Genomic DNA, 24,321 nt, shown 5'->3' on the forward strand with positions numbered 1-24,321 from the left:
CAACATACAATAGAAACCAGATTTACAGAGTAGCATATATAAAAACCAAGTCTTTTTAAGCAAGATGAATATTGATCTGTTCATCTTGCCTCTTGGTCATTTTATGAACTGTATAGTAGTCTAGAAGATATATTCTCACAAAGACAAATTAATTTGCAGTGAAATAAATAATACTATTTTTCATTGATTTAATTTGCCTTGCGGACTTCAAATACATTAAAAAAAAAAAAAAAAAGATTTAACAAACAAGAAACAAATTAAAAAAAAAAGAAGAAGACAAAATGGAATAATATTTTTGCTTGCTAGCTAATTACTACTACGCTACTTTCATCCTGATCAGCTGGGTTTCTCTTCTCTTCTTGTTAGCTATCAAAATAATGAATGTGGAAACTCCATCTCCATCTATATACACTTTGCTCTCCCTATCGCTTTTTCTCATCTCTTTCCTTTGTTCTACTTCTCATCTTTCACCAATATTTTGTTCTTCATTGCGGGTTAATTATATATCCCTCTTGAAATATATTTTTCTTTGTTGATCTTCAACATATACGGGATTCTTGAAATGGGTTTTATCTGATCATTTGGATAGATAATTATTGAGTCATCAACTTGATATTAAACTGATAATCATGACCATCCATTCTTCTTCTTCATCATCTCACTTTTGTTGTGATGTTTTGGGATAGAGTCGGATGGGCAAGCCGTTCTGGGGAAGGGCGAAGGGCCCATACTGTATTCCATGCTGTGGGCCCACCACAGACCACCTGCATCATAAGTAGAAGAAAAAAATGCCATGAGGACTGAGGAGATAGATACAATATACATACAACATTTGACATTTCTATTCTTAGAAATTCAGCTTTTTAGAGTTTTTTTTGAAAATCAGCTTTTTAGAGTTAAATCTACACAAGTGGTAAAGTATAAAGTTTTTTAAAATTTTAATGATTACTAACCTGTACTTTGTGGTGAGATGGTGTACAAGGACCAAAATTTCCAGCTTGGCTAGTTCATTCCCGGGGCATGCGTGGGTCCCATTGCCAAATGGCATGAAAGTATTGGGCTTTGGAGCCACCTGTCACATCACACCAAGTGGATTATTATTTTTGTTTTGTTTTGTTTTCTTGGTTCATAGGATCTGCGTGGGTAATATATTAGTTAAAACTTTTTTTTTTTTTTTTTTTTTTTTACCTCAAATCTTGAAGGATCAAACTTCTCTGGCTCTGGGAAGTTTTCTGGGCTGTGATGAATGTTTCTGAAGAGGGGCAAAACTTTCCACCCTTTTGGGATCAGATAGCCTGAAACAAGGAAATGCCAGTCAATAATTGTGATAGATAAGTGTATAGATATATGGGTAGTTCTGACTTTTTATAGTGGGGTGAGGTGGGGGGGGGGGGGGTCAAACTCACCTTGTAACTCAACATCTTCAACAGCTTCTCTGAAAGTAAAGGATAAGATTGAAGCCACTCTGAGTGTTTCTTGAATCACTCTTGTAGTGATTGGCATCTTCTTGGAATCTGCCCAGTTCAGAATCTTGTCTTCTCCACTCTCCTCTTTTGATCTCAAAATCCCTTCTTGCTCTTCCTGGAGAAATTAAAACCCAGAAAAGTTAAAATCTTTATCATTAATCACATAATAATAATAAAAGTTTGGGATTTTCTGGGCATGAAATCTTACTGTGACAGCTTGTAGGACGCTGGGGTTTTCCGCGAGGTACTTGACGACCCAGGTGATGACACTGGCGGTGGTGTCGCGGGCGGCGAAAATGACTCCGATGATGTTGTCGGCAATCTGGTCGTCGGTTAGGCTTTCCTTGGCGCCCATGAAAGATCCCAGCAAGTCGTTGTGGGTTTCGCCGCTTTGGCGGCGGGTGGCGAGGATTTGGGCCAGGATCTGCGCCAGCTCCCGCCGGGCTTTCATGGCCTTGTGGAAGAGCGTTCCGGGGAGGTTCACCGGCATGGAATTGTACCCCTTTTCAAGAATGTAGTAACACCTCTTCAGATCCTCCCTGTACAGAACCTCGTCCTTTCCGAATATCGAAAGCAATGCCACATTGAAGGTGTACTGCAGGAGAACCATAGTTCGGTTCAGAAAACGTTTCAAGAAACAGAGTAAAAACAGGGGATCTCTGTTCTGTTTTTTTTTTTTTTTTTTTTTAAAAACATAAGCACTTACTGTTTTCATTTCTTGGTAAGTGTTGATCAATCGTCCTTCGAACGACTCTAAGGTGGCTTTCGCGATGGTTTCGACGTCGGGGACGATGGCTTTTATGGCCTCCGGCATGAATGCCCGGAGCACAAGCTTCCTGAGCTTGGCATGGTAGTCTCCCTGGTGGAAAAATATGGCCTGTTTCCCTAACATCCTCTCTTTGCTAGCTGGGAATGTAGGCTTGAAGAGATGAGCTTTTGTTAGCAGCACAAGCTTCGCCACTTCCGGGCTGGAAATCATCACACAACGACACCCCAAAATATGAGTCTTGAATATCGAACCATACCTGTCCAAAAAAAAACCCTCTTTCCATTAACAACCCAGTCAAGAACACAGAAAATTAAAACACCCCAAAAACAAAATGGAATCTGTACTGACTTCTTGACTTTGGAGGCGAAGAAAACGTTTGGGTTCTGAGAGTAAAGCTGGAAGGTTTCGCCAATGTAAGGCCAGCCCAGAGTGCCGGGTGGGAGAGGGAGTTTGATGGCACTGAAAGAGAAGAATTTGAGGACACAACGGAGGAGGAAAATGGAGAGAAACGAAGCTAATACTGCCCAGAACATGGATGCGGTTTTGAACTCCATGGTTGAAGAGGAGTGTCTGTGTATAAAGTTTAAAGTAGTGAAACTGTTGTGGGTTGAGTTAACAGTTTGGGAATGAAAATTGGTGAAAGAAAAATGGGATATAAATAGGCAGGGGATGCAAACAGGAGAAAGGAGCTTTCAATTACAGCTCGAATTCCACACACGGAATCTCCCTCCAGCTCATTCTTCAGTAACTGAGAGAGAGCTGTGGGAGAGAGTAATATTAAGTGAGAGAAATGGGTGTGGTTTGGCACGTGTCACTTCCACTCTCTATTTCTTATATAAACAAGGTTTTCCAATTGTTATACCATTAACCACGGTTCATATTACCTTGTGAATTCTGATTCAAAAATTACGTGTGTTAATAATTTTTATATATGTAAACAAATTGAAGGTATATAATATGATAACTATAGATACGTAAATTGTTAGTTGAAGGTATAGAATATGTTAAATACAGGCACATGAAATATTGGTTAACATGTTATATGCCTTCAATTAACATATTCTGTATTTGTAATTGAGAGTTTATATGTAGCTAGTTATCATGTTATGTGTTTATAATTACCATGTGATATGCATTTAATTTATTTATAGGCACAGAAACGGTTAACTGCAAATACATGATGTATCCATTGCTAGTACAAAAAGTTATTTTTGGATCAGGATCCACAATGCAAGTTAGATCATAGTCTATGATATAATTTGTCCAGGTTTTCAACGTAGTCCCATGAACCTGCCTAAGGCCCATGAAGAGATAAATTGAGATAATTTAGTTTCGAGCCTCACAACCAAATTGTACTCTTCCGCCCACAAAATCTCTATATGAAACCCAAACTTCCAACGTTCGAGACAACTATAATATCATATATTAGTCTTATAGTAGAAATATTAAATATCAGTAATTCAGTAAATACAATTTTGAATTAGTTTCATAATAGTGAGTATATCGTCGAATTTAAATAACACTATTTAAGATAAGTTTGGTAAATACCCGACCCGTTTACATCACTAGATTAAGGCAGTTGGGCTCAGTGAATAGCGCGTGTTTTTTTGTTGTTGACTATGACGGGTAACACTTGGGGTGGGAGTATTGTACACTTTATCATGCAAGAAAGTAGTAGGAAATCTCCTACTTTTAAATTGTAATTTATTTAATTTTTAAATGTATATTTTTGTTTTTAAGTGAATATTGGATTGGTCAGACGAAAAAGGCTTAAGGGGATGAATATGCCACTACTATATATGTATATGTTATATGTACTGTCAACCAAAATCAACCTGCTTCCCACTTGATCATTTTTTATATTTTTATTTTAAATCTTTTCCCAAAAAAATTATTGAGCAATAATTTATTCAATCCCTCAACTTGGTAGCTGGAGTACAGGGACGTACGGATACTTTGTCATCTACAAGGTGACTTCCTTTGCAATCATAAATGCTAAATATATAGCAAAATATATAGCGAAGCCACTTGTTGGGACAATATGCATACGTACAATATTTTTGGACGATGACTTTCCTTATTTTTTAAAAGAAATACCATATTGATATCTATATCTCAAGATATGAGATTAATTAAGTTTCAGCTAAGTCCTATTCGAGATAGACCTTTTATTATCATTTTCTTTTTAATTTTTAAATATTATACATGTATTGTATCACATAAAGACTAATCTAGTCGAAATTTAATCAAACTCTACTTGAGGGTAGTCCTTAAGCATGCAAGCACTATCTAAGAGTGTGCATTAGGCAAACCGCACTTGTTTAATAATCCGCGAACCACATAGGAGAGATAAATCTCACTAAAAACAGTACTACATAGAATACTACGACGGGCTCGATCGAGAAGCAGATACGGAGCCAAAAGGGGGCAGGGGGGAGCTGTCCCCCTCACCCCACCCCCACCCCCATCCCATATATAATTTTTGTATGTATATATAATACATGTTTAAGTATTAGTATAAAAAAACAATTAAATATCAATTAGAAATGAGTTAGATTAGTTGGTAGAATACATGTTTGGCAATAGTAAAGGTCAATGGTTTGAATCATTTGGCATCAACATAGTTTTACAGTTTTGTTGACTCCTTCCCCTATGGGTTCAACACAGCCACGATTTTAATATTTTTTTTTTATTATTTAACACACACACACCCACATCTTTTTTATATTAATAATGAGATGTGTAATTTATAATGTGTTTTCTATTCAAATTATTTTATCAAATTAATTATGTTTCATATTTTAATTTGTTATGAATATTTTTATAAAGTTTCGATATGTTTTATTTTTCGCCCATATCCAACAATATTTACAACTATATTCATTAGGTAATTTTTTTTTTTAAATTATCTCTTTTGTTTTAATATTTTGCCTTTATTAGAAAAATTTTCTGAATCCGTCCATACTTTTTCGTTCCCCTCAACCGAATTTCTGATTTCATCCCTGCTAAGAAGATATTAGCAAAAATTATATTCATGAACTTTTGGTACATGAATCATGTTCCACTTTCTTGACCAGCCATATCGGAGTCTTTTGGTATCATTTTACCTAGTTGAAGATATGTGTGTAGTGAAAATTTTCAGTGTAACCCTACTAAAAATGGAAAAGTCTAAAGTATTTTGGTCAGATTAAGTAGTTGTAATAATAATAATAATAATAATAATAATAATAATAATAATAATAATAATAATAATAATAATAATAATAATAATAATAATAATAATAATAATAATAATAATAATAATAATAATAATAATAATAATAATAATAATAATAATAATAATAATAATAATAATAATAATAATAATAATAATAAAAAATAAATAAATAAATAAATAAATAAATAGTGATTTCGTTTAAATTGTCCTCTTCGTTAATTTATTCTATTTTTTTTTTTTTTTTTTTTTTTATGTTTGATAGTATCATAGTAGAAGGTACCGAAATATATATGTTTCTATTTAGAGTTCTACTACATGTACTCTTTAATTTTATTCCTTAAATTGTATCATGATATGACGAATTCTGATAAGTTATTTTTTCATGTGAGTCCCAATATAAGTGTCTACATCAAAATTTAATGTGCGGGAGTACAATATGGAAATACATGTAGCATTTTCCTTCTATTTATACACACAAGGAGTTGCTTAGAGTAGATACATGTACAATTGTATAAATGTATGAATGCATAAAGGATAATGTATAGGCAAGTTGGAGAGTAGTTTGACTTTTCATAGTAGTTTGGCTTTCCCGGGGTGTTAAGTTGTTCGACATATGGTCCATCTGTATGAATTGATTTGAAAGTTGAGACTTGACTCAAATTCAAGATCTCATTACTCATTAGTCAACAATTCAACAAACTGGTTCAAACTTACTTCTTTCTTCCTTTTTTTTTTTTTTTTTTTTTTTTTTTAATAATAATAATCAATTGAAGATATTTTGCAAAAAAAAAAAAAAAATTACTGTAAAATTTAAGTGTTGAATACACGGAGGAATAAATTCTAATGGGTAGCTCAAATGATTGACCAATTAATGTTTAAAATCACAGAAGTTATTAAAAGACTTTGACCAATCAGTAATGGTGAAAGTCTTTTATGTGCAAAAGTGTACCAACTCATAGAGTTGAAAAAACCTTGGGACGGGTTCATAGGGTCGAGGAAATCTGGGTTATCAAAAAAAAAAAAAGAAGAGAGGGGAGGGGGGGTGGGGGTGGGAGGGGGGTAATTACTTCATTCAATTGAAAAGGATGGAAAATCTTTAGAATAGTAATTTTGATATCAATTAAAAAAGAATTGCAAGGTGAAATCTGCACCCAAATATTCTAAAAATTTCAGAAAATATTTTAATGTTGACATCCACCCAATCTATATTCTAATTAATCTTAATATTTTTCATAAAGTCTCAGATAAATAATATCCCAACAAAAAAATCAAATTAGAGATCTATCTTTGCATCACCCAAAAAAAAAAAAAAAAAAAAAACTCAATAATATATACTCCGTATCAATCTAGCCGCAATCCTTGTTTGTTCAAAAAAAAAAAAAAACAAAAAAAAAAACAAAAACAAAAACAAAAAACAAAACAAAAAGAACAAAATTATTCCTTTCATCTAATTAGCATGATCAAACAACTGTACTGCTCCAATTTGTTACCCATGACTGATACTTTACCCCATAAAAAGAGCCTTGAAATTCCAAACAGATAAATATTGTGAGTAAGGTGATAACTGGTAAAGAATGTTAGAAGCAATCAAGTTTACATGTAGACAGATCAGAGTTAAATTTATGAATTAAATCAAGTTATAATACTGATGGATCAAATATAAAAAATTAAAAGAATTGAATGAAATAATTGAGCAATTAAAAATTAAAAGAGAAAGAAGATATTTTGGATATATGTGAATTATTCATATATAAATGCATGCATGGAATATATAAAACCATTTCCTATTGATTTTGTACTAAACAAGGTGGTCTTAAGTGCGTTCGTCAAAAATAGAATTGGATTATATTCTACAGAATATTCAATATGTATAATTATATGAATATATATTTTAAAAAAAAAAAGAGTTTATTAATTATTGTCAGTATTGACTCTTTTTCTTCAATAAATTGAAAAAGTAGTTATGAACAGATACTACATTTTAACATGGTCGTAGTACTAAAAAAACAAATTATTGTCAAGGTAAACCTACAATTGTTGACCAACTCCATATCACATCTATAAATTTTCAATCTCAATTATTGTGTATTCGTTCATATTGCTTGAGAATAGAATATATTCTGCATATTTATTTATGAGAAAATCATATGCGTCCGATCATTCCGTATTTTATCTCAAATTATATGACTTTGAGTCTTTGATTAATAGAAAAGTCCACACTATAATCTCTATGTGCGTTCTAAGTGAAATCTGTTTAATACTTTAGCTAATAAAAATTCACAAAACGGTAAATCAATTTAAATTATCTATAGACTATAGTGTACGGTACCGTATGCTTGGTAGGATTATATAATTGTGTTTGCAAGTCACTTAAAATACCATCAAATATAAAGTGAACTACAAAGTTTTTTTTTTTAATCACAAATTTCCCTCGCAAATAAGCTATGATTGTTAGATATAAATCATCTAAAGATATTGAATAATATAGTATTACGAGAAACCTGACCTCGTATAAGTGGAAGCGGTAGCCATGTTGATCTCCAGCCATAGTTGGTGTTCTTATTGTGTTGCCTCTTAACGGTACGCCGTTATTCATATTTTACCTCATACTAGACTCAAAACCACAGATAGTGTATAGGGGTAACAGTATGAGTACCGTAACTGAATGTGCTATCTAATCCATAATGTTGTATCTCATCAATCCAGGTTTATATTAGGCATAACAACTCCTAGTTATTAAGTCTAACTAAACTACTTAATAAGCATAGTCAACTTAGTTTGCACCACTAAAGCCCTAATATATAATATATATTATTAGGAAAAATCTTACAATGATCACACACTAAAATTAACTATATTTGTATCAAAGTTTTAAAGTAACAGCTTGAACCGATATCTCTGGTTAAAAAAAGAAAAAAAACTAATCATTTCATGTACACCGCCATAAATAGTGAGCTATGTCATTATTATATATACAATAATACGTCAATATCGTAGAATTGTGTATATATCCATGTAATATAGAATTATTATAAACTCTGTATATATCAATATAGCGTCTAGGACAAAAGTAAAGCTCTTCTAACCCTGCATGCATGTATTTAGACATACATCGAAAAATCCAACATTAAACTTTACAAGATTCAATTCAAACATCACCTTTTTACACATAAATGTCTTATAGTATATGTTCAAAGTACAAAACCAACGTAACTAACATCATGAAACGAAGCTAGACGGTTACCGCACCAAGACACTACTGCAGTCAGATATTGTTGCGGCTATGCATGAATTTAGTTTACATGCATTGCAAAAGCTTTAATTATATTTACGCAATAAATTCTTTGAAAAATTCTATGGCTAGAATTGAATACCGCAGTAACTATTTAAAAAATATTATTAATAATAATAAAATAAAGCAAAAAGAACAATATCTAAAGTAATAATAGTACATAAAGTTTTGTCATAAAATTATAAAAGAAAAGGCATAATTTCTATTTTTAGAATTTGGCGGCCATAATATTATATTATGACATCACAAAAATTATTTTTTAAATCATATCTCAACAACATAATACAAGATTGCTGGAAATATCTCATTTTTGGAAGTACCAACACCGATGCATGAACAAGTAGTAGAAAATATGCATAAAACTAACAGTGTATTGGTTAATGGGGTTAGACACAAAAAATGCGAATGAAAGTCATATACACTGTTTAATTGACAACTTTTTCAATTGCAGGTATAGAATTTAATTACTTTTATAATTACAAAACACATTACCTAATTTAAATCAAGTATCATTCCATTAATCCAGCCTTATCACTCATCATTTCATCTCATCCTCATTTCGTTGCCTCCTCACTCATCTTTATCACTGCATTAATTGCCTGCTCACTTCATTATCAATCTTAAGATCAATTGCCTTGATTTTTTATTTTTGTATTTTTAAAGCCTTTAATCCGATTATAGCGTTATACATAACCAAACATCAATATTAGTAATCATTCAAATTCCACCCTACTACCAAACATGCGAAATACTTTCATCAAAACCCATTATAATTACCAAGTATTTGATTCCTATTCTCATTCCCATTCCCGATTCTCATGTTCCAACCAAACACACCATAAGAGAGAGTTTTCTGGTCTAGCAACATATCTCACACATATTTTCTACAATGTGTAATATGATAGGAGAAACTTCTAAAAGCTTATTTTTTCAACTCAACGATACACTTTAAAAATCAATTTCCTATTCATCTATTAACCAGTTTAAGCATATAAATATACTGAATTCATCTTATCATTCGAAAAAAAAAATCCAAATTCACATTAACCCGATTCCAACCATTAATAAACTCGATCTACCCAAAATAATGTGAATTAAAATTCGTACTCATATCAATCATATGTCAATTTTTCCAACAAAGACTCGAGTGGTATCTCGTTCCAAGCAACTAATTTAAGGCCATAGGAGGTGTGAATATGATGTGTCCAACCAAGCAACAACGTAACATTAAATTGGTGAGAGAATTGAAGCAAGAAAATTAAAACTAATAAGCATTAAGGCATGCATGCATGGGCAAGAGCCGTACATTCACAAGAAAGTGAAATTTAAAACGGCCAACTACTACGCAGCACACGCGGCGGCTCTACCTCCATGGACACGCTTCCGATGAACCCACAGCGCCATCAATTCAATATTCTTTGGGTCCTCAGATCAGTTGTTGAAACTTTGAAAGATTATTGCAATCTTCTTGGTTACGTTGTTGCTAGATACGATTCACCGTTAATTAGTTGTCACCATTGATGGGAGAGATCAGATTGTGTAGTTGGGACGGTCCAGGATTGTAATCTTTCACGTTTAATATCTACGCATTTAAGCCAATGACCTTGTAGTCTAGTGGCATGAAGTGATTCTTTCAGATGGGAAGTCATGGGTTTGAGCCCCGTGGAAATCATAACATTCTATGTATTAGGACTAGTATTAAGATTCTTGTATTTGAGTTATAGTATGACTCTCTAAAATTATCTGTTTTGGAGAACTCAAGTCGTACCATTTCTTGATTGGTCTGTTTAATTTGCACTTTAAAAATTAGCTCAAGAGTGTTTTTCTCTCATTTTTGAGTCAATATGGAATTGTATTACATATATCACTATCTATCCTTTGAAAAGTCGTCATCCATGGCAACTTAGTCGAATAGCCCTCTTCCAAATTTTAAGTAGTTTTTTCCTGTTATACAGTCTCTCAACAAGAATACTAATTATAAACACTCAAGACTGATGCATTTAGTCCATTATAAAAACTAGCTTTGGAGTAGAGATTTGACTACAATTAAGTACTATTTTCTCATTCTTTCTTTAGTATGGTCCTGTTTGGTAAAATAATTAGTCTATTAGTCAATTTTAATTTATTAGATCGCTATTAATTGTTTGACTTGGTTAAAAAATCAATATAAGTGTTTAGTTAATTAGCTTTTTGTAACTCTAAAATGCTAAAATTCAAAAAGTTGGTCAAAGCAATTTTTTCAATTAGTTTTTTGAAAAAAGAAACTATACCAAACAGCTATCAGGTAACAACGAATTTACCAAATATCATTCTACAATCACCTAATGTTATGAACTAATTATACCCTCTAATTAACCTAATCAACTAACAGCTAACAGCACTCCATATCAGCTAACATCCATTTACCAAACAGAGCATATATGCGACTAACCGGATTCCATCTAGATCGGGCCAAGAAAATTTAACCAGAAAAGATATGACTTGATGCTTTTTAACTAAAGATTTGTTTCATAGCATCAATAAAAAACTTTAGCCAAGAATGTTGCAAATTATTTGTCGTTATTACCACACCACATTCCAAATAACATTGGATTATTTATTTATTTTTTTATAAAGAAAAAAAAAAACATTGGAGTATGGGAATAGAAAATGTATAGTGCATATGTATAAGAAAAGCATCACCCGGAAAGAGCAGAAGACCATTAACGCCACGCCAGCTTCAAAGTGTATTTCTATTTCTAAAATATGAATATATATATATATATATATATATATATATATATATATATATATATATATATATATATATATATATATATATATATATATATATATATATATATATATGCAGACACACAAATCCTTATAGTGTTCTGTGTCAATGTGGCAATATATCTATGGGGATTTCTAGTATTCAAAGAATTCTGGCTTGAATTGCTTTTCCTACTTTTTATTTTATTTTATTTTTCTTTATGCCTCCAAACCAATTATCAAAAAGAAAACAAATACTTTAATTAATGTATACAATTAAGGTAGGGTAAGTGCAGTCTAGCTTAGTTCAATGGTGATGTTATAAAATTCAATCAAATGGCTACAAGTGTAAAATGTACAATTAAAGAGTATGCAAAGTTGGAATATGGTTGAAGGATATACAATTCTTAGCTACCAAAAGTTTGGTTTACAATCGTAATAAATACACTTGTCTATGCAATATGCATCACACCTTTTTTACACAAGTATATATATAATCTATAATGCTTATCTCAACATTGCTACTTTTTATAATGTTGGGATTTTTTCACAATAATAATTATTAGAAATTTGATAAAACCTTCAATTTGAACTCTACAAAAAGTAAAATTGTAAGAATACTAGTGTAAACACACATCATTTTTCAAATGTGCTGATAAAAATATATACACTTTGATAATCAATTTCTCATTCACCCATTATTTATTTTGAGCATATATTATATCAAACTAAATCTCTCACTTAGGAGAGTCCGAATCTACTTTGACTAGACCCAAATTAAAAGTGAACCTCCCTAAAAGTTATACCACAAAATAATCACTTTAAATGTCGTTTTAAGCCAATTTTCCAACATTAAATGCGTATGACATCTATTTGATTGTAGTATTGAACTAATATGAATTGTTGGACAGATCCTTGAATGGTTGAGTCCAATATTCTGACACCAAAACGTGGCGTTAACTGTCATGTAAGTATAAGGAAACAAAGTTGTGCATCCATAACAAATTATAATTTTTAGCGTAGTGATAAACACTTGATCCTGACATGAATTACACTCAAAACTCTTTAACATGGTGCACAAATATAAGAGTCTATCTTTCAACTTTGCAATTATATAAGCAATTTGTTTACAAAATTAAATTATATTTAGAGACACAAAATATTCATTAGCCTAAAAAATTAATACATAATTTTTTTTTTTTTGGATTTAGTGGTCAATTTTGCACCAAAGTGCATGACCAAACCCATGAAAAAGTTATGGGTCCCTATTTTTATTTTTTCAAAAAAGAAAAATAAGACTTTTTGTTTTTTCAATGTGTTGTTTATTCAATCTTTCAACATTAATAAAGCTAGCCAGCAAATGCGCTCTCAAACCTCTAGTTGTGATTGAATCAATCGTTTATCAGTATGTCAAAAATTATAATTAATAGTGAATATACAAGTATATTATTTTATACTTGTGTAATAACTAAAACTATATTTTGAATCTACATTGAGTTAATGATACTCGTCTTCATCCTCTAAGTCGATATCTGCTCAACGTAACATCTCCCTCCATGTCTATGAATACACTTTACCCTATATAACATAAATTTGAGATTGTGTTTTCCAGCTTACTAACGCGAGATACAAAATTAACAATTCATTATGCAATTTAGGAACCATATTATTTGTCAAAATTAAAAGGCATGGACGACCACCTTAATTACATAACATGTGGCAATTGATCGAATGATCTAGAATATGTTTTCCTTATTTTTCATGCTTTACATGCATTATAATACATAATAACATGAGAATATCAAAGATTTTTCAATTTTAGTATAAGAAATTAAATTAATCATTTCTTTGTTCGAATGTAATTTGAAAAATTCTCGGTTCTCCCAAACAAGAATTAATGACATTATAAGTTTTGAATAATGATAGTTTGGGCATTAGAGACAAAAATGGTAAGATCCTAATCTTTATAAATTCTCAAAATTTACTTTTAATTCCATCCAAAGTTGTTAATTGGCTATTAGCCAATTCATTATATTATTTAAATTTGGTATACATTAAGCTCATCATCTTTTTTTCATTTTGCACTGCCACTAGCTAGCCTTGTTTGTTTTTTTTTTTTTTTTAATAATTACTTTTTGGATAATAGTGCCAACTTGCACTACACAGATGTGGGACTAGTACGTGGCATCTAATTAATATGCACCTTTTCAACTTTAGTAATTTTTTTTTTTATAATTCTTTTTGTGGAGCTTGGTTACAGCTATCATTTTATTCATAATTTGAGGTATCATCTTCAACTCCCCCACCACCATCATTACTGACGCATACAGTCCATCATATTTTATTTGCATAAAATCTTATAATATAAATAATAAATTATACACTTTCCACTTTCTAGTCTAGTAAGCTAAAAGTCACCATGAGAAATCAACCAAAAGTTAGAATTAAAAAAAAAAAATTATTATCTAAATGTGAAATTGGGTTCAAATTCTATATACATAAATTTTAGCTCATCCATTTGGTACATATGCAATGCCTCGTAATGAGTGCATGCTACGCAGTGAGTTACAAAGATCGGTATTACTGAAGATGGTATTAAGTACATTTAAAAGATAAAGAAATGATGGATATAGGGATATGAGAATGTAACAAAACAAAACACGGAATATATTTACTTATTTTTTAAATTTGATTTAGGTATATAACTTGTGTTCATAGGCATAGAATTTCACAACACAAGATGCATGAATTCATAACATAAGACACAATTATTAATTTGTTTCAGCCTTTCAGGTACATAATTCATATTCTTAAGATACAAAATTTCATAATACAATATACAAAAACTCACAATATAAGACCATACACATGTACCAAAGTCCAGAGTGATCTATGAACCTAGTCCATGGTATAAGGATCTTCAGCAATAGTGGTTCTAAAGGAGTATAATTAGAACAAATACAAAGATATAAAACGCCAGCCATATATATCCTTAACATAGGCTCTGTTTGGCAAACCTAGCTGAAAAGCTATAAACTAGGAGCTGAAAGCTGAAAAGCTACAAGCTTGGAACTGAAAACTGAAGAGCTGTTATGATTGAAAGTGCTTGGTAAAATTAGCTTTTTGATAAGCTGATAAAGGTAAAAGACTAAAAAGGACATCTTCATAAAATTTAAGTTAGTTTGTTTACATATTAAAATTTAACATTTTGTCTTTTAAAAAAAATAACATTTTGAAATAAACTATTAGCATAATCATGATCTAGCATCTCATAATAAAGTAACAATATTGTTGTAAATCTCATAATAATAATAATAATAATAATAATAATAATAATAATAATAATAATAATAATATTTGCGGTGAAAGTTGCGGATAAAGGAGAAGAAAAAAAAGGTTTTGGGAAGAGTAAATTATGTCATTTCTTTAAAATAATAAGGATAAAAAAAAATTAGGAAACTAGGAGCTTATTTTGCAACGTTACCTTAGAGGTAGCGTTCCAAAATAAGCTCTTATTTTAAGCTAGGAGCTTATTTTAGGAACATTACCAAACAGAGCTTATAGCTTATTAGTAGTTTAAAATAAGCTATAGGCTTCTAAATAAGCTCTGTCAAACAGAGCGATAGTGATGGGTACAGTAAATGAAGGTGATAATGGGTTGGGTACTTGGTTTAATTTAGGTAGTTTTGTGTGAGCTTCCATCCCTCTAAGGTTACAAAACCACACAAATCTCCTCCGATAGGCCATCAACGACATAATAAATATGGATATCAAAAAAGAAAAGATTTTCCATCATCCATATATATATTTATTTATATATATTTTTGTGTGCGTTGCATGGATTGTGGCTTGTGGGATCCAAGATTGCCCAAAAAATATTAATATTAAAATAAAAATCCCATTTTAAAAAAATAAAGAATTGAAGCATATATGCCAAAATCAGCTATCGTATCTTGGTGAAAATCTTGACTGGGGTGGCAATATAATATATTCTGGACATGAGGATTTCATAGCCTATACCCCATTAAAGGTGGCACACTTTCTAGGAAGATCAGACACAAGTCTAACCTTTGGTTCAAAAGGATCCCAACGTCATAATCTTCAGCAATCAATCGAGCTTATCATGATCTCGCTTCTATGTCTAATTCTGCCTTTTCTCTCAACATTTTTTTTTTTTTAATCTAATAGAACATAAATGAAAAAGACCAAAATCACTTCAAAAAAAATTAGTTCATAAATAATTCAGGAGCCAAAAAATAAATACGTAAATAACTAGAGGGCTAAGTTTATACTTGGAGTATAAGTGTATAATTGAAGAACCAAATATACTTCTTCTTCTTTTTCTTTAAAAAAAAAAAAAAAATTAATACCAGAGAAAGAAAAAACTCATATAGAAAACTACTATAGATATTTTAACCAACACACTCTTACAATTACAAGCTTGCAAGTAAAGGACAAAATACATAAGGAGGTTTATCAAAGGCATTCAACTCCAAATGTGGTGAGATATAAGAAGAGATCATCCAACTTGCCCATAGATTGGATTATCTATATATGAATATGCTGTATAGAGCATAATTACTCTCTTTTGAGAACGGTTCTTAGGGCATTCCCATTAGTTCCTTTATCACATTTTTTGAGGAATTTTTTGTCACCTTAGAGGAGAGAGAGGATGTGAGGGTGTCCGGCAAACGAGGAGTTTTTGCAGAGAAAAGTTGCACCTCACAATGCTTGAGGCGCAATTCTCGCGCCTAGGCAGGCATGTGCACTGCACACACCCATGGTGGGCACGTAAATCTGTTTTTTTTTTTTTTTTTCATATTTTAATTTTTTTTCTTTTTTTTCTTTTTTTTCTTTTTTCTCCCCTCCCATTTTCTCTTTCATAATGACACCTGTAAAAATACCTCAAAAACCTCACACTATTGAAGATGTTTTTATAGAGTGATTAGAGAACATAGCATGTCCACTACCCACACATAAATAGATAAATAAAATGTATAAAAATTAAATAAAAGAATTTCAACAATACCAAACTACAATTTTATTTTATTTTTTTTTTTACAAACAAATGGAATATGTTTGTCAAATGCTTTTTTTGTCCCTTTTCCGAACTCAATTTATATGATTAAAATACCACATTTTTGTTATTTCCCTTTTTTCCCCGACATTATACAAGTTTTCTATAAAATAAAATGGGATAAGGGTCAAATAAGCCCTCCAATTATATGTCAAAATGCAATTAGACTCTCGAACTAAAAAAAAAAAAAAATCAATTAAACCCATAAATTGATTAAATTTGTGCAATTAACATATTCAACATGTTATCAACAAGTAACCAGTTAATTTTAATTGCTTTACATCCTATGTGGCATTACATTTTAAAATATAAAAAAAAAAAAACAAATTTTAAAAAAAAATCGCCGACTTCTCCGTAAGTTTTGAGCGTAGAAGCCATGGCTGCTCTTTTCAAATTAGACGGAGAAGCCATTCTCCGTCCGATTAGACGGAGAAGGCGGCGGGTTTCTCCGTCAAGATTGGACGAAGAAACCGCAACCTATTTCGTCCATGTCGAACTCATGGACGAAGAAGCTGCTCCATGGCAGTCTTCTTCTTCTTTTTCTTTTTCTTTTTTTATTATTATTTTTTAAATTTTTATATATACAATTATTTTGATTTATTATTTTAATAATATTTTAAAATAATTATCTATGTGGCGTCCATGTGGCATGTGACCTGAAGGTAACATGTTATTATATGTCAAAGTTAATTGCACATTTTTAACAAATAAGGGTTCAATTGAATGGTTTTTAGTTCGATGATCTAATTACACTTTGATATATAGTTGGGGTGCCTATTTGACCCTTATTCCAAATGAAATTACCAAATTACCCACACATTCCATAAAGGAAAGAGGTGGGGATCAATGACATTTAAAAACACTAGTTGCTTGTCTAGCTCAATTGGTAGAGCACAAGGCTTTTAACCTTGTGGTTATGGGTTTGAGTCCCATGGTGGGCGGCTCTCTTTCCTGTTCTAAAAAAAAAAAAAAAAACATTTGTGTATTTTCAAATTCCACATCAAAGCTTAGAAGATTACTTTTGTTTATGATATTATAAGCGCTTCCACTTTTTACTATAAATTATATAGCATGATTTTTAGTTTTTTTTTTTTTTTAAAAAAAAAAAAAAACATGTGGCAAGGTTTTTTTTTTTTTTTTGGTATGAATAACAAATATTAAATTGAATGATTCTATTATACCCCTTGAATATATATATTTTTATTGAGTTTGAGTACTATTGACTCTGTTACAATGTAATATCTGTTCACAACTACTTTCTCAACCTATTGATAAAACACAAAGAGTCAATAGTCCACCTCCACTGAGACTCACATTCACAACCTCCCACATAGGAGAGCAACTTGGTGCCAAATACCCCTTGAATATATATATATATATATATATATATATATATATATATATATATATATATATATATATATATATATATATACACACACACACACGAGTACTTTGTAATAATCATTAATCAACAACTAACCATGATTAGTATATGAGATTTGATTTTTTTTCCCTCTTATGCAATACCTTGCAAATCACATAAGAGAGGTAAACCATATGAAAAAGATTGTACGACAACATCAACCAAAATAATGTTAACAATTATTGAATTCATAATTTTTGAATACGATAATTATATTTCACTCACTTTGTCATCATCGGTTCAGACAAACATTTTTACTAATAATTTTTTGTAATATATATTAAGTGACATTCAATTGAGTGGTTATTTACTGATGCCCCTACTAGGCCACCAGACTTTTCCATGAAGTACACTTGTCAATGTCATAAACATAATGATTTGATTATAGAAAATAGGAACGTGATTGATATACTTCGGAAGATACTATGATTGTTGTTGATGGTTAGAATGTAATTTTGGTAAAATTAGAGAAATAGGAAAGTGTAGATAACAAATGCACCAGGACTATGTGGTCTAATGGTATCCGGGTTGGACTTCCATTTGGAAGGTTGTGAGTTCAAGCCTCAGTGTGGAGGCGTTATTGGCTCTTTGTGTTTCAATAGGTTGAGAAAGTATATGAACAGATACTACAATGTAATAGAGCTAGTAGCATTCAAAAAAGATAACAAATGCAAGAGTAAGATAAAGTTTTCATGATTAAAGCAGTTGATTATTAAAAGTAAACCACTAAAATCATGAGTCTCCTTAATACCATAACCTTTCTAAAGCGAAATTACCATACATAAATCTATAATTTGAACGAATTAATCAAATCTTTAAATTTATCTGCTACTATCGTTTTGAATTCATTCATTAATATAATAATCAATTTTATCGAGTAAACTAAATCATATCTCCTGATCTCCATAGTTAGATGTGTCTCAAAAGTTAACCTCACTATAACACTGAGCCTAGACCATATGGTCAAGCCCAAACTAACATGCAATGGGTGAATCATTCCTTGCTAGACTAAAAAAATAAAAAAAAAATAATTGAAGGAGGTCATTATTGTCTTCATTCACTCTTTCTTTGTCTTGAGATGAAGATGAAGAGTGACATTTTTCTATTCATCATCTTTAAATAAAAACGAAGAGTAGTGTCATTTTATTGTTATCTCTAAATAAAGGCAACGAAGAGTGACTTATTCATGTTGGTATTTAAATGGAGACAAAGAATGACATCTTCCTCTCCATCCATGGAGGCATAGAGGTCTCTAGATAGAGACCTTGAAAGTCACCCGTCATTTTTTTCCCTTTAATTTATTTTATAAATTCAAAATGAATTGAACTTTATATTAGAGTCAAATCATCACAAAATTTAAAATAAGTATTAACTATTATTTGACATCTACATAAGCAGCAACTAGAATACTATAAGTAAAAATATTCAATTGCACTATTTTTAAAACTTGAGTGTCTTTTAAGAACTTTTGAATTCTAAAATTCGATTGTATATTTGCATAACCCTAAAAAGACTTTGTCTATAAGTAGGGTGAGAATTTTTGTAGATAAATTCTCTAGAGTAACATGTAATTTAAAAAAAAAAAAAAAGAATTGAAAAGGATGTAGAGTGAACACAAATTAAAGGGTACCTACAAAATCATTATTTGTGACTTTATCTTAGGGATAGAGATGGAGATTGAAATTCAGAAGTATGTGGCCATATTAATGATACGTGCGTGAATACAGCTATAATAATTCCTTTTTAGTTATTCATGCATTGCCTTCCAGTCAATGCACGTGCAAGTACAATTTTGCCCCCACTCAATTTGGAAATTTCTATGTGCTACTCTAAAACCATGGTCCTGTCTCCACTTTCTATGTGCTCAATTAAAACCACTTTGACTCAGCATGCATATCGCCTTTACCAAATTTATTAATATTCAAATTATTTTTTTGAAAAAAATTATATTTCCCTCCTGATTTATATGCTTATAACACTTTTCTCCCCTGAATTATTCATGTATCCACATTTGTCCCTTCAGTTATGTTAAAAGTAACAGTTTTGTCCCCCTTTATTTAAGATGGACATTTTTACCCTTACAAATAAGTATTTCATTTATTGTTCTTCTCCAACAAATTATTGCTTGTATGTATGGATGACTATGGTTCGGTTCGAACCTAATCGGACATTGTAGAGGATCATAGATGGTTAACTTGGATCACGAATGGTTAAATTTAAAAGTTGAAGGACCATAAATTATCAATTTGAAAATTTATGACTAAATGTGGTAAAATTACTATACTCAAAGGACTTCATGTGGCATTAACTCTTATAAAATATAGAGTTAAAATTCAAAGTAAAAAATATTCAAATTAGAAAAACCAAAAATTAAAATAAACTAATTTTGAGAATGTCACTATAACTGCGGATCAAAATTAAAATTTTCATTTGACAAGCTTACAATTAAAATTCTTCTCCCTAACCTAAGGCCCCCACACTTATAATTTAAATTCTGCCATAATGAAAAATATTTCTACCAAATTTTAACTTTTAAAAGTATTATATTAGAGCTTGAAAATTGCCTAAATTGAACTCGACTTGACTCACATGATAAGACATGTCCCCACATTGTCACTCTAATCTCAAAATGTTTAATTCATTATTTATTATAACTAGGAAGACCATGCCCAATATCCTATTATCAAATTGTGGTGTTCATAACTGTTCGATGAAGACTTAAAATGCTGAATTTAATATCATGTCATTGAAACGTAACGATAATTGCTATATATAAATATAAGAAACTAAAGTTATGGAGCGATTAATTAACAATAAAATAAAAACTCGTGGGTGGTTGGAGAAATGGGTCTAAATATGTGATATGATTGACCCGTAATATTTTGTCTTATATATTAAGATGATGAGACACTTATCTAGGGGTAATGGCCCTTTATTTTACGTCAGGTGTCCCTTTGCATTTGAAATTGTTGGAATAAGACAAGCAAAAAGAAGATTTGGAAACCGCATGCAAACAACAATACAATACAACTTGGAGAAAACAATCAACAACGTAATGAAATGAAACCATTTTCAACTGCTTTGTTCCTACGGTTCTTTGTATCATGAAATTAAAGTTGTTGCGAGCTATATATATGGTGGGGTGGATGCCACTCAAAACACCACTTTTGTTGATGATGTTATCAAATCCAGTTGAGCCATTAATAATGAGTGTAGTGCATATATATATATCAACTAGCTTTAATTTAGCTCCCTTCCTTGATTGAGTCTACTTGCAACATGTTGATATATATGAATTGATATGATATTATGATGCACATATATATGTCTTTAACACACCCCCAAAGAGTGTTCACTTTATATGTATCTAACTTTATCAAAAAAAATCATCAAGAGGGAAGAGGTACAAAGACAAACAAAATCAATTACTTGCCAATTCCTAGCACACTAATATGTGGATGGTTTCTATTTTATATTATGTGTATTAAATTTATATTTCCATATTGTACTATGCGTGTTTTATGATTGTGGTATCCTAAATTTAGAATAATTATTTTTATTTTTTGTTGCACGATTATCAAATCATTATTATTTTTGTCACATTTGGTGTATAGCGTTAATTTTATCACATTTAGACATTCTAGCCAAAGCTAGAGTAGAAAACAATCAAAATATCACAAGTTTTTAGATTAGAACTATATATATTGATGGATATATTAGCTAGAGACGGACTTGGACCAAACTGACACGAGGAGAAGTGGAGACGACCCGGAGGACGACCCAGGCTTGGGGCGGCCTCAGCCCAGGGTGGCCTCGGTCAGAGGCAGCCTCGGCGAGAGATTTTGTCACTGTTGGAGAGAAATAGATTGAAAATGTATGGTTTCAAAGTGTGTATGACACATTTCAACTATTTCATACAAGAGATTAATTTGGACAAAAAGATCAAACGTAGCAAAATTTCATAATAATCATGCAACCAAGTGACAAAGAGTAATAGTATTTCACGTGTTTGATTTGCCCTAAAAATGGGTCATATGCAAGGTATGTGAGTAGTTTCAGTGGCTTGTCACCGAAGAGCCAAATGTGTCAACATTTTTAATTAAAATCGTGTAGGTAAATTTTTAGAAATTTTGAACTCAAGAGAATTGAAATTAAATATGACATGAAAGAAGCGACACTAGAATTGATTAAAAAAAATGTCAACAAAAAAATCTACCTTCATTTAATGATCTTGTCCAATAAAAAAAATCATTCCCATTAAGAAATGAGTTCAATAGTTCAAATTAAACATATCTAGTTTGAGCTTAATTAACAATTATAAAGAAATTTTACAATGTGGACACCTCCTATAAATAAAAAAGAAAATGTACAATAATACTTTTATAAATAAATTAATAATTCTACTTCTATTATTTACAACAAATATCCTGCCCCTTTTTATTTTTATTTATTGTAATAATCATTTATCAAAGAGTTAATTAATTTTGAATTTAGTCATTTGACTGTCATTCATTTATAATTTTAGTCATTGACTTTTAGAACTATCAAATTTAATCTTGGTGTATTGAATCATTTTCAATTATAATTCAATGTAAGCTTTTTCTTAGCTTGTACGAATTGTTAACATTGATGGTGAAAATGAGACTACTATAATAAGAAATTTTGGTCTTGCTTCCCACGTGTGAGAAAAACTGGCGCAATGGTCATGACTTTTCAATTTTACCATCAATATTAACCATTCACACATAGGAAAACTAATCATGGATTACAATTGGAAATGATTCAATACTTAGCTTATGTTTGGTAGAGCTTATAATTTATTTTAAGTTATAAACTCTGTTTGGTAAAACATATGGAGTTTAAAATATTAATTAGCTTATTTTGAAACGCTACCCTAAGTAGCGTTTCAAAATATGCTGGTAGCTACTAATTTTTAAGCTTTCAACTTTAAGCTTGCTTTTAAGTTATGTATGCTAAACAAACCTTTAAGCTAGTTAGCTTTAATGGCAAAATTTGATAGTTTTAAAAGTTAATGACACTACTAGGTTTTTTAACTTTCAACTTTAAGCTAGCTTTTAAACTATGAATGCCAAATAGAGATTTAATGACTAAATTTGATAGTTTTAAAAGTTTTAATGACAAAAATTGAAAATGAATGATACTCAGAAGAGTAAATTCGGAACTAAGGGTGTGTTCGGTTGATAGGTTTAGCTCTAATGAATGAGTATCAAAGTGATTGGTATTGTTTGGTTGATAGGTTGTTAGAACGCTACTATGGGTTTTAAATACCCCTTAATTGAAAAACTCATACCTAAATGTAATAAGGGTATTATCCCCTTTCATTCCCTTATTCATTCTCATTGTCCCCTTTGATTAGTGCTTTTAGATTTTTGTTTTTATTTTTTTGTTCATATTGGTGAATGAATTATCTTGATTTTGTATTCTTGTATTTTTAAAATCTTTATTCCCATTTTTGAATCATACATAACCAAACAACATTATTGATAATCTTTCTCATTCCACCCTACTACCAAACATGCAAAATACTTTCACTAAAACCAATTTCCATTACCAAGTATTTGATACCCATTTCGTTTCCGATTCTCATGTGCGAACCAACACACCCTGACTCTTTACAAAAAGCACTATTGCACATACACGTAAGCACGCGAGCACATACGACGCGTCGACACGTGCACATATATGCAACCTAGGGTGCGGGGTGGGTTTAATGTGACAGTTTTAGGAACTCAGTTTTGTTTATGCAATCACTTTCGTTACAAGTCATTCTCTTCCTTTACAGGTAAGGAGTGGGGTGGTGTTTAGTTTAGTGGTGTCCCATGCAACTTTCACTTGCATGATATATGCCTAGCTAATCTGCATTATTATATTAATTATGAGAATAAACAGTTCATTAGCAAGTACGACGAAATTAAAGTTAATCACAGCTGCTCAGCTCGCTGCTTTACCTTAATCAAATATTTAATTCTTAATTAATTGCGATGAGCATGCAGAGTCATATGTCTCAGCTGTCATGTTTGAGGTTGGCAGATAAGGACAAACGGAATTGTTTAATTAACCTGCGAACCCATGCAGAGACACGTGCTGTTGTTTCAAGTACTCATGCATGTACGTACGTTGTACGTACAATATTCGTATGTGCGATTAAGCATTAATTGCTACAGTAAATACGCGATTAATTAAAATATGTAATTAGCATTCCGTGTATATCAAATGTGCGACCAAATCATTTTTTTAATATGTAATTCATAGTATCTATATATTAATTAATCAAAGGTTAATGATGAAATGATGGAAACAAC

The 24,321-nt window shown here is 31.0% G+C and overlaps 1 protein-coding gene and 1 long non-coding RNA gene across 2 annotated transcripts; one reads left to right on the top strand and one right to left on the bottom strand.

Annotated features, from left to right (window-relative positions):
- Positions 1-162: 162 nt before the first annotated feature.
- LOC109149809 (abscisic acid 8'-hydroxylase 1-like) lies at positions 163-2,881 on the bottom strand. Its single transcript, XM_019297812.1, has 7 exons — positions 2,584-2,881; positions 2,173-2,491; positions 1,675-2,061; positions 1,407-1,581; positions 1,189-1,295; positions 954-1,072; positions 163-764 (listed from the first exon to the last, which is right to left on the bottom strand). The coding sequence occupies exons 1-7, from the start codon at positions 2,787-2,789 to the stop codon at positions 659-661; spliced, it is 1,419 nt and encodes a 472-aa protein (XP_019153357.1). The 5' UTR covers positions 2,790-2,881; the 3' UTR covers positions 163-658.
- Positions 1,268-23,817, top strand: LOC109149810. The gene is made up of 4 exons (XR_002049008.1): positions 1,268-1,337; positions 12,784-12,799; positions 14,420-14,427; positions 23,807-23,817. It is a non-coding gene; the product is annotated as an uncharacterized LOC109149810 (long non-coding RNA).
- The last annotated feature ends 504 nt before the right edge of the window (positions 23,818-24,321 follow it).

This window comes from Ipomoea nil, unplaced genomic scaffold (assembly GCF_001879475.1).
Source record: "Ipomoea nil cultivar Tokyo-kokei standard unplaced genomic scaffold, Asagao_1.1 scaffold2159, whole genome shotgun sequence".
NCBI classification, from domain to species: domain Eukaryota; kingdom Viridiplantae; phylum Streptophyta; class Magnoliopsida; order Solanales; family Convolvulaceae; genus Ipomoea; species Ipomoea nil.